The 12,008-nt window shown below is 40.9% G+C and overlaps 1 protein-coding gene across 1 annotated transcript in view; it reads left to right on the forward strand.

Moving 5' to 3' along the window:
• Nucleotides 1-12,008, forward strand: part of tiam1a (TIAM Rac1 associated GEF 1a) — a 55,299-nt gene that overhangs the window by 26,869 nt on the left and 16,422 nt on the right. The window contains exons 10-17 of the mRNA XM_069721026.1: nt 694-840; nt 1,135-1,209; nt 4,002-4,172; nt 5,405-5,509; nt 6,495-6,576; nt 6,830-6,916; nt 9,403-9,615; nt 10,780-10,913. Of these exons, the coding sequence (XP_069577127.1) occupies nt 694-840; nt 1,135-1,209; nt 4,002-4,172; nt 5,405-5,509; nt 6,495-6,576; nt 6,830-6,916; nt 9,403-9,615; nt 10,780-10,913 (1,014 nt within the window). The remainder of the gene's footprint in view (nt 1-693; nt 841-1,134; nt 1,210-4,001; nt 4,173-5,404; nt 5,510-6,494; nt 6,577-6,829; nt 6,917-9,402; nt 9,616-10,779; nt 10,914-12,008) is intronic.

Raw genomic sequence — 12,008 nt, forward strand, 5'->3', positions numbered from 1 at the left:
GGCGACGGCACACACTGACCGAACTGCAGCATGTATGTCATATGTACATATACAATGTAAAGGGAGTCTGAGTTGCTCATAGTAAAGTTGTTGAGTATGAATTAACCCAGAAATGCCAAGAGCTGTTTCTTTGTGATCGGCTAGTAGGTCACTGAAAGAGATGGGAGGTTGAAAGCACTCAATGTGTGCCACTAGTACAAACCGGGATGATGAAAATGTTTGTTTATGTTTGTTTACAAGCTTGTGAGTGCATTTGCAAGAATGAATACAAAAAGAGACACACAAAGACAGGGAGCCACTACTGTCAGTAAAGAGCATGCACTGTCTCTCAGTCCCCTTATTTGTTCTTATTCCATTCATTTGAGCAGCGACTCAATAATATGATAAGAGCAAAGTATATTAGGTTGGTATCAAATATCAAACACACAAAAAATTACCAATGAGGAGTCAAACAAGCTGTGAGTCATTTAGATGTAAACTAAGTAAGGCTAATATTAGATATGGATAAGTGAGTTGGAAATGAATAAGAATTGATATTAACTACACAATATGGAATCATTATCTACAAAGAAAAGCCACAGAAGTCTTTTAATGGACTGTATTTATTAGAAAATCAATTTCTCTTTAAGACACAGTTTGTATCATCAAACTTTCCATTGTTCACACCCTGTTCTCTAATTATCACCGTCACAGGTGTCCGCTCGGACAGAGAGCAGCGTCCGGAGGCGGAACCAAGCAATGCCTCGTACCTTCAGCAAACGTCGGAGCCGTTTCTCCTCCCTCTGGGGGCTGGACACCACCTCCAAGAGGAAGACCAAGGGGCACCCTTCAATTGACCAGGTTTCCATAACAACACATTCTTACAACAAGCTTTTAATTGATGTCATTGTTTACGGCCAGAATTAAGAATTGGTGAAATTGGATATTGGTGATGATCCATGTTAGCTACTAAATTTGTGACAAACTGACCTTTTGTTTTTGACATGCAACAGAAATAAATACAAAACATTCTATGTTCACAAGGTTGATAAATATCCAGATTTGTACTGATCTAGCTGTAGCTGTAAAAACTGCTCCATAGGTGATGTACTTGGGTTTATTTGACGTTTCCTACTATGCTCTGTGTGACTGCAGGTGTTTGCTGACGGGATGGAGCCTGTGAGAAAGCCCTTGGAGCGCATGTTTGAAGACTCCGCCAGTGAGAAATCTGTAAGAGCTCGGCCACCTTTATTAGCCAAAAGCACCATCACCATAAACATCTCCATTTCCATTGTAGTTCTTTCCAATCCTGTAGACAAAGCGAGATGACAAAGGTCACAATAGATACAGTGAATGTTTATGTCCATACAGTAATAATCTTAAAGGCCAAATACAAAGTTCCTCCTTACTCATCTGAGATTGGATTCACTACAGAGAACCAGAGCACATGTAGCTGTAGGCTAATTCGTTGTCATTGTTTGCCTTTCTCGTAAGCCAAGAGAAGAATTATTGGGGCATCTGATGAATCTTTGCACTTGTATAATGGGTTATGGGGCTTCTTAAAACCCTGAGGCCAGCAACATTGCTGGATTTTCCACCTCTTTTCACTTAACTCATCTTATTGGTGCCCCGCTCTTCATTTGGTGGGTTATCTGGGGGAGGCACAAAATCACTGCACCCTTCCGCACCACTGCACATTTCTTTGAGGTCATTTTCAAGCTCGTCCTTTAACATTTTTAGACATCCACTTCCCTCCTCGGTAAAGAGTGATTGGAGAAATTTGCAGACTTATAAAACTTTAAAAGCTGTAGAATCTCAATTTTAGAATCATCAGATAATTCTAGAGTTCATCTGTAGAACATAAACAGCCTTTTTCATTTTCTGCAGCTGTTCGTCTTCCTGCATCAGTCATCAAATTATTATTCAAGTCTTTGCAGCGTGAACTTGGGTCGAGAGCTTCTTCCTCTTTTGTCTCACTTCTGACCATTCTGTGTCATTGCCAGAAATAATGCCATTATTCTTGGTCTCCATTGTCTTTTAGTTCAAACAACATTCCCAGATAAGTGCTGACAGATTCCCATTCCTATTTTCATTTGCTCCAGGCTATTCCAGCTCCATCAGCATCACATAGGCTATCAACTGGAGGGATATTTTTGTCGGCTAATCCCATTGAGACAAATTTGATCTGATATGTTCAGATCATTAGCTTTCTGATGTTTCAACAAATTATGCAGACATTTGCCACCAAAGGGCCTGGCAGTTTCATACCATCTGTGCTCTCATGTGTTTGCTGTATTGACCACAATTTAAAGACAATTGCAAATAATGAATAATATCTTCAGAGAGAAAAATAAGTTTCTGGTTATCACAGCCTGGTAAGTGGTGAATTCCTGTGCACTGTAAGGAAACATGTCCAATTACCCATGGGTTGTGCAAGGACAAGCATGCCAACTCCATATTTTATGAGAGCTGGTAAAAGGCAGCAGAAATGAGGGGGAAGAGGAAAGAGAGGCCTCTGTCTGAACCCAGAAGATAGAAGCAAACTCTGCAGCAATAACAGGCTCTGGCTGAGGAGGCCCCCAGTGGCAGAATGGGAGATCAATTTCCTTCCACCCACGCCCATCCTCAGCTGGCAGGGTATGGGATGACCTTAAAGAAATGCACGAGATGTAACATGCCTCAGTCGGTGATAAAATAGAGCTGGAAATGCTGCATCAGTGACAAAGATTTAGGGTTTCTCAACGAGCATTTCCATCAAAATTAGTTCCAAATGTTCACATCTGATGGGCTTGTCCCAGATTTCATTCTCTGTTTGTTCTGGGGAATCCCATTGTTGGCTTTAAAGGGGAATGAGGGAAAAGCAGAGTTTAGTATGCCTCCAAAAACACTCCCCTTCACCCCCCCAGCAGAGGCATCCTAGATAGACCAGGAGGGAAACCAGATGGTGCTGAGCAGGGTTGGGAGTTCAGGGAGTTGGGGGAGGTACTAGTTACAGGCCCCCCAGTCTGTTGTCTGTCTGAGAAAATGTATGTGTGTCTTTCTTGATAACTGTGTGTATTTGTGTTTTGTTTTTGAATACAAAAATGTGAGGTCGCAAGTTTGTTCTATTTCCTTCTCTGTCTCCTTTTCTCTCAAACACAGACAAACAGACACACACACACACACACACACACACACACACACACACACACACACACACACACACACACACACACACACACACACACACACACACACACACACACACACACACACACACACACACACACACACACACACACACACACAGATACAGCCAAATCTAAGTTCATTATAACAGGGACCACCAACCCTGATTGTTAACTGTCAGCAGATTGTATGGCATGGATGAAAGATGGGGAGGAGGGAGGGAGCTGATAGAGTGATGTACAGATAGGGGAAAGGGCACCAGAAGGAGAGACAATGATTAATGGGAGGAAGGTGCGATAGAGGAAAGAAAGAATAAATGTAGATGCTGTTACTCGATTGGAGGAGATATGTTACAGACAGCGTGAGGTCAAATAGAAGAGACAAGCGAGAGAAGGTAGAGGACAACATGGCTGCCAGATTGTCGGAGGTCAGGCTGAAGGGCTTAAAGGTCACAGACGATGGTTTAAACAGAATGCACACTCGACCATGAAAATGTAAGGGCACACACATATGAAACACATACTCATGCAGGGATGAAATGTATCAAGAGGCTCTCATCAACACAAATGAATTCGATTTTGTAATCAGATCTGCTGCTGTGCTCAGGCCCCACCTGTTTCCAGTCTAATCAATATCAGCAAATCTGGTGGCATTTCTGAACAAGAAATAATGAGGGATTATATATTATATTTCAATTGTGAATAACAGAATTTTTTTTTTTTTTTTTCTGGATCTCATCGTGCGCTGAAACATTTTCATGATTATATTAATGTTGGCTCGTTGTCTGCTTTTTCTTGGCACAAAAGCTGCTCAAAAATGCAGAAACCCTCTTGTGTGTGTGTTGTATTTTTCAGAAGGAGAGAGAAGGCTCAGTGAAAAGTCTTCCTCAGCAAAACGTAGACAGCGATATTTGGGTTCCCGATCACCTGAAACCCTCCTGGGTGTGTCTGCCGAACAATCAGCCTGTCCTGGCCATCATACAGCCGGGTGAGACAGTGCTGGAAGTCCTGAGCACCATCTGCAAGGTGAGCCATTATTGATAGCACTGCAATTGGGAAATTACAGGAGACTGTTTATTAAGTACAAGCCTGTTTCTATGAGGTTGAAGTGTGTGTTGTACAATACATTGCACGGTAAGGGTGGTAATTACACACCAGAATTTATGCACTTATTCAACAATATAAAGTGACTGTTGGCCCAACCTTTTCTTTTTCATAGCACATAACTTTGTTGTGCACACACATACATAAACACACATTGTTGCCATAACTAAGATTGGTAACAGTCAAGCTGCTGAGATTCCAAATAATTAATTTTTACAGCTTTGTCAAACACACGCAATTATGAGGTCTAATAAAACTGCAGTCTCGTTGAAGCTAGTTTAGAATACCATAAATAGTTACATAATAATAATAAAATTTGACCGTCTTACAATCTGTTGACAACTAAAGACAGGCAAACATGTAAAAGCCCACATTTTTTTTCCAAGTTTAGTTTGTGGTAACAGGAAAACAACAGGAATAATTAGATACAGATTGAAGGTGTAGATGTTGTCTTCTTTGGTGTAAATCTTAATATAAATCAAATAATAAATGAGATGTAAGACTTTCTCCTTTACTTCTAGGAAAGCAGAATAGTGCTGTGGATGTCGTCTGTGCTCTCAGCGTCACAGATCTTTTAATAATTTTTTAACTTAGAATAAAGACTGCACATGTCACACACAGTCTTGTCAATTTCAGTTCCACTTCATCTCTTCTCTCTAATTGGTCTCAGTCAGAGGCACACATAGAATAACGATGCCTAATGATACGTGTATGTTACAGTTAAAACTCGGTTGAGACACATGTATAAAGCAGACAGACGTATGTGCGTGCATCTGGGCCTTTGTGCATACATGCCATAAACACATCACAAGGAACTGGAGCGTTTAATTCATAGTGCTGTGTGTTACATACATGCAGGCATACGTGGATCAGTTGCATGGCTGAATACGTATATATCTGCGTCCTTTAAACAGGGTATGTCATGTGTTACAGACTGTGATAAAGGTAAGGCTGTTTTGTTTTGATAGGTTAGTTTAAAGATGTTATCCACGTGTTACATTACAAGATGGACTCAGATTCACATCACAGGGAGACATTTTTTATTATTATTTTGAACTGGGAATGAATACAATATTTATGATTGTCTAATGCAGCTGGTTCCTCAACTTAACTATGTATTTTTGCTCATTGCCCTCCTGTTTTGTTGCCCCCAGACCCATAATATCGACCCCTCTGGCTACTACCTGCGTTTGAAGGTGTGGGTTGACAACCAAATGTTTTTGTACATTCCCAAATTTGAAGAGGACATCTCTGATCTGGTGAGGAAACACGCACTGTGGTAATGACTAGTGATGCAGGCTGAATATCCTATATATCCAATAAATAATCTAATATATGGAGTAATTCACTGTGTCATTTGGAATTTAGTTTGTTTGTGTATTACTTTTGTTGTATTGCAGTCTCAGCTGAGACAGTGTCCCATTTGGATTTTGGGGTCTCCACCTTGTTATTAATAAATGTTTGTGTCTTTATTGGCACACATGGATGCATGCTTCTGCATGTTTTATGACTTGCATTGCTGATTGGATTTGCAATGCATACAAAATTCCCTGGATGCAAAAGAAGCACGGTTGCATGTGCTATAAATTATGCAAAATAGTATTTCAAGTGCACTGTGAACTACCCGTTTTTTTATTGCGTGTGCCTACGTTTGGACTTTTCTTATTATTCATACAAACAATCAGACTCCTTAAAAAAGACCTCACCGCCACATCATTCAGCCATGGTAAACCCCAAAATGAATTCTCTTTGTGACGGTGCTTTGTAGGTGATACACTGAGATCTTTCTCAAAACAATCATTGTATAGCTCGCTCTTTTCCTCAAGAGCTCTTTTATCTTTCTTCTTTGATCAGTGACTCATTTCACTGTCTTTCATCCTCAGTCTATGATATTACATTATTATTTCTCCTCTGCGAAGGCTTTTGCACACTGCAGACTTCTGTTCCCGTCGGTTGCTTCGTACACACAGCTGTGTCTATGCTCCCGGCTGCGGTCAGGTCAAAGCCTTGTCTGAGCACCCACTCACTTCACAGACCTGAAGTGAGGGGTTTTTGACCCCACAACCTTCACATTCAATTTCTCTGTTAAGGAGCCACAATAAATAATACATGAGTCTCTTCATTCTTTACCAAAAGCAATAACATGACCTCATCCATCCAACAACATTGCTATCCTTCCATTCTTATGCCAATTAAATTAAATTTTGTATGTGTGTTTGTGTTTGTGTTTGTGTTTATCTGCAGCTCTACAAAGAGATTGAGATTTGCTCCAAAACCACCAAGGTGATCCGGTTTGACAAAACCGAGTCCTGCACCATCGGATTTGGTATGCTTGTCTCTGACAACAGCCTTTAGTTCTTATATTCTGGATCAAACTGATTTTGTAATGGACTTTATTGAGTCATGCTTTGTTAATGACTAAATGGGAATGACCCAGTGAGAGCACATGTGGTCTTAAGTGGATCTAATCACTCCGTTGTTATGGTGCAGCAGTGAACACTGTCAAATGGAGATATTTCAAAGGGGTCTCAAAGAATGAATGAATGAATCTCTTTGTGTCTAAATATCTTTGCCTATAGGGTTTTCTGTGGCAGTTATAGATGAGGATGGGGTGCAACAGCTCCATATTACTGAAGTGAAAGCAGGAGGACTGGCTGCAGCTAAAGGTACCCATTTCCTTTTTTATGGACAACCAAACATGAAACGTGTAATGTTCTGTACTTTTATTATCCTGAAAGTTGATTTTCAGAAATATATATATTTTTAAAAGTAAACAGAAAAACAGGATAGTTACTGTGTTGAATCTGAGTGAAATACCAGCACAGGTTATGTACAGGGTATGTAAATGCCTGGTAGATATTTCTCTCTTGAACTGACATTACACACTCAACACCCAAACATGAGAAACACCTGATTCCACATGACATCTTATCAGTGTAGCTTTGTGTGACTTCATCAGCTTCTCAGCTAACATAGTTTATTTATTTATTTTTGAGAGGTAAGTATAGAGGCTTAGAATGGGGGTGGAGGAGAGATGGAGAAAAAGTAAATGCATGTTCTGTCTAAAAAGGTTTCGTCAAAAGAAAAGATAAAAGCTGCATGCTCATAAATTATGTGGATCAACTTTCAGCACACCTTGCCTTTTTTTTAAGGATTTATAAACTTAAAAATGAAGTCCATGGGGAGGTCATTCACAGCCAAAAATACCTCATTCACTATGTCCACTATGTCCACATGATAACAACCAGCAACCTCAAAATAGAAAAAACAGCAAGTAGTTGGAAAACATCTGGGAACTTATCTAAAAATATATTATATCTAAAACGACATGAATCACATGTTCCATATTCTATATTTGCCAATCAAATTATTCCTGACTTTAATCCCGAAGGAATTCTGTGCCAAAATAAAAATAAGTAAATGAAAAGACTGGATAGGAGCTGTTGATTTATGGCTTTCTTCTTTCCTGAGAGCAAAAACTAAATGCCTTTGTCTGCTTTGAACAACTGGGTCTCGAGATCAACCCCCATTCACTGGTCCCTATCTCTTTACCAACGCGGGGAGATCTAATGGGTTTGAGAAACATGCCGCCGAGCTGTAGATACAACACTAATGTATAGAAAATAACATGCCCCACTATTTATATCCCAGGGTCAGGCCAAGGTTACTCAAGTGTGAGATTGTGCCCCTCAGTGTATTAGCAATCTAAAAGCTGCTAGCTTAGCATTCTGCCAGCAGCCAGAGGACACAGCTGTACCGACTATCCTCCTCTATAGGCGAGTGGAAATACAGAAAGCTTTTGGCATCCAGATAACAGAATGCTTCTTTTTGCAATATTACACTATATTCTGCTGAATCACTGACTTAAGTATGTCAGGCACGACTGTAGTGGGTCTGCGTGCGATGTGATGAGCATGTGCAGGCGTGTGGTTTGTTAAGAATGAGGAGAATGAATGGGGCATGAAAGAGATCACGCTTCAGTTTCTGCAGGGTATACGCAGAAACCAGGCCAGCCCTGGACAAGGAGCACCGAAGGGTCTTTTTCTCTCTCTCACTGTAATTCCTGTTCCCCCCTCCCCCCCGACAGAAGCACACACAAAGACACATACATGCAACACACACAGCAATGCACGCACAGTCATACACACACAGCAGTATATGGCCAGAGGGGTTATCTCTCTCTGTCCAATAAAGACTCTGCTACAGCTGACATTTCACATTCCAGACAACTAGGTCATAACTTACGGCCAAATGTGTGCCTGCTGTGTCTATATATATATATATATATATATATACACTGTGTGTCTGTTTCCTTCATCGCATTACAAAAATCATATTGCTAAATCTCTGCTGTTTCTATAACAATAGACAATGAAATGAGCCTAAAGTTGGAAGAAAAGATCATGTCACTAAAAAAGGCTTCGTGTCATTTAATTCTGCACCGAGGGCAGGTGAGACCGCTGTCAGAGCCCCTAAGCAGGTGTCGCAACCAATCAGGTTTATTGGTGAGGTTGGCTGCTGATTGGTCTGCTAATTAAGTGCTAATTCTCAATTAACAGAGCTGGGCACAGGTGGTCAGGGGGAAGGGCAAGACAAGAAGCCTCAAACTGAAGCTGTGTTTCAAAGAAGTCACTGGTGTTTTTTTTTTGTATATAGTGCCATATAGCTGATATACATGATGACAGGACAGGAATAGACAGGTTGAACAAACTCCCTCTTAGATCCTTCCAGTCTTCTTAGATCATGATTTGCCTCCAGCAAGCAAGCAAGCATGGAAGGATGCATTTTTAATGTATTGGAACACATTAGAGTCCCAACATGTCTGATTTGTCTCAGAGCTGCTTGTTAGGAAGCCTATGGTGCTAAAGTTGTGTTTGTTTAGATAATTTGAACACATTAGTGCTCTTGAGTTGAGGGCCCATAGAAAAGCTTCTGTGTTGGATGTTGTTTTGCTGTTTGATCATGAACTCACAGATAAATCCCTTACTTACCGTGCGTTGTTTTTTAGGACTCTATTTTCAGTATTGCAGTGTATTTCTTTCCAAAATCAATCCACTTTGAAGGACACAATTTTTACCAGTATTTAAGAGCTGCCCTGTACAAGTAGAATTAGAAATTTATCGCTTTGTTTTCTTACTTTTTGTTCCATTAGGTTTGAAAGTAGGAGATGAGATTCTGCTGCTCAATGGTAAACCTGCATCTGCTCTCCAAATGGACGATATGAGGGCTGCATTTGTGAACCAAGCGTTAACCTTGAGTGTCAGCACCCTGCCCCACCTGGACCCTCGGGTGCTGTGCTCCCTTCCACCCCGGCGCTCCGATGGAGAGCAGGACCCAGCCACAGACGTATTCTCCCAGAGCCAAGGTAAGGCTTCATGTTCGAGATAAAGAGAGTGACAAATGTGGTGAGCTTTTTCAACAGTTTTAAATTGCAATAGAGATCTGTTGCTGGCCTTCAAATCAGGTAAAAGGGAGAAGGTAAAGAATGAAAATTAAATATAGCTTTTGATGTATTAACCTTGCAACTCTGTTCAGCCTAAGACACAGAGACTGAGAGAAAGACTGTCAGACAGGAACCACTCCAGCCACACCCTAAGATGCCTCATGCTGTTATGTAACACATATTTCTTTTGTTAAATTCAGAAGGAATGGGACTATTCTGGCTAACACTTACAAGAGGAATTGCTTGAAAACAAAGAAAACAAGATAGCTTTAATGTCGAAACTTTTTGTCCTTTTTAGTTTTGTATTCATATTTCCTGTGTTGTATGATTTGTACACCCTCTAAACTCCCAACTTTGTGTGGTGAAAAAAAAAGGGAGCCTGCATATGGTGATGTATCTTTTTTTTAAGCAGAGGGTGAACAGGGCAAGCTGCTAATTATGCATGGTTCCTGTCTGATAACTAACCTGCAGGCAGCCGCCAGCCTTCCTCTGACCTGCTCTTTTTATTTGTGCAAGGGCACAATTTGTATTCCTCACAAACTGGGGCTCGCAGTGCACAGGCTGACAAGCTGGCATTGTTTATACGGGGACTCAGAGCAGTATGAATATTAATATGAATCCTTCAGCAGTGTGGAACTGTCATTGTGGAGGATATGCTGTATGCAAAGGGTCAGACGGAGAGTAAAAGACTTCAGAAGCCAGATGGAGGTAATGATGATATCACGCTTAAGAGGAGGCGGGTGTATACAGGAGTTCTTTAACACAGAGGAGCTTGTATTGGAGATTTCTCCTGCTTGTGGATGGTGTTGAGTATTTTTATTATGGTGGAAAGTGGTAAAGGGAATGTTCAAGGAGTAGGGATGTCTACTCGCAGGTTACTTTTTCAAATACATTCAGAAAGATACCCAGAAACTTCAACTCCATTAAAGGAAGAAGTGTTGACTAAGAGAATCAGAGTAGGTTGGTTTATCGATTTAAGAAAAGATGCTATAATTGACTATCAGAGAGAAGTTCTGAAATATATCATATCGTATCATATCTGTACACTCTTCCCTTGTCAGATCTCTCTTTTGTCTCTGTTTATAGAAGACATCTTGGACGAGGTGTCGGGTTTGACACTCGAGAGCCCAGATGAGAGTTTGGAGGAAGGACATCGACTGACCCTGCAGAGGCCCGGAGAACATCCGGAAGACAAAACCTGCACAGGGACTGGTCAGAAGGTAGGATCTGGCCTGCAAAGACACAGCGATATGTATACACTCTAAACCGAACGTACATAACAGATAAGGGGATTAACAGTTTAGTTTTACAAAGAATGGGGTTTTGTACACGCACTGTCAGATGTGTTGCTGCGGACAAAAGACAAAGACCAGAAGCTTTGCTATTTAGTTTGTGAATTGTTTTGTTGCAGCCTTTCTGCCCAATGGCTTCAAATGTAGCGTGGTTCATTTCTTACTTTCACACTTTTCATCTCAGACAGCAAAGGAAAACATCATTGATCAACAATCCAAAACATTCTGGATGTATGCTTGAACAGACAGTGAGAGTCCCTGTGTTTTATGTTTATATAGAAACCCTTTGGCAGGTTTTATCAAGAAGTATTTCTTCACCAGAAAGCTACAAAGGGGAAACTGGTTGTCCGAAAAGCTGGAAGATTCTCAGTGGCTTTTTCTCATGTGATACTGGTGACCTGTTTAACAAAGTCTACTTTTGGGACGGACAGATCAAAGACAAGTGTGTAAATTGTCTGACTCATGCGCACAGTTTTTACACCATATTTACACGTACTAATATATGCAATATGGAAATTGTTTTAGCAAAATGAAGTCCAACTTGATGGTTACAGTAAATTTGTAAATTCTATTGAGTTCTTTAACCTACTGTTGCTGAACACTGTTACACTGTAGCATGTGTGAACCTGTCGGTCCTTGCACATAAACAGATGTGTGCATAGCATGTATTGGATGTGTGTGTGTGTGTGTGTGTGTGTGTGTGTGTGTGTGTGTGTGTGTGTGTGTGTGTGTGTGTGTGTGTGTGTGTGTGTGTGTGTGTGTGCTCTGCAGAAATGGAGACAGACAGGTGAGTGAAAGAGTGAGTGAACAGCATCACTTTGTAATTACGATTATGTCTGGTCTGATCAAGGTCGGTGGTGTGATTGCTGGAACAGGCCGTGTGCCAGCCAGTCTCCCTTGGATACGGTTGTCACTTACATTACCATGGCGATGTCTGATAGCCAGAAACCAACGTAAAAATTTGTTTTCGTTGATAGCCTAGACATGAGTAAAAGCTGAGGAAAGGGATGAGACAGCGCTGGG

This window comes from Brachyistius frenatus, unplaced genomic scaffold (assembly GCF_029030835.1).
Source record: "Brachyistius frenatus isolate BFR_SWC_R1_liver_20210118 unplaced genomic scaffold, ASM2903083v1 Contig_5, whole genome shotgun sequence".
NCBI lineage: Eukaryota > Metazoa > Chordata > Actinopteri > Embiotocidae > Brachyistius > Brachyistius frenatus.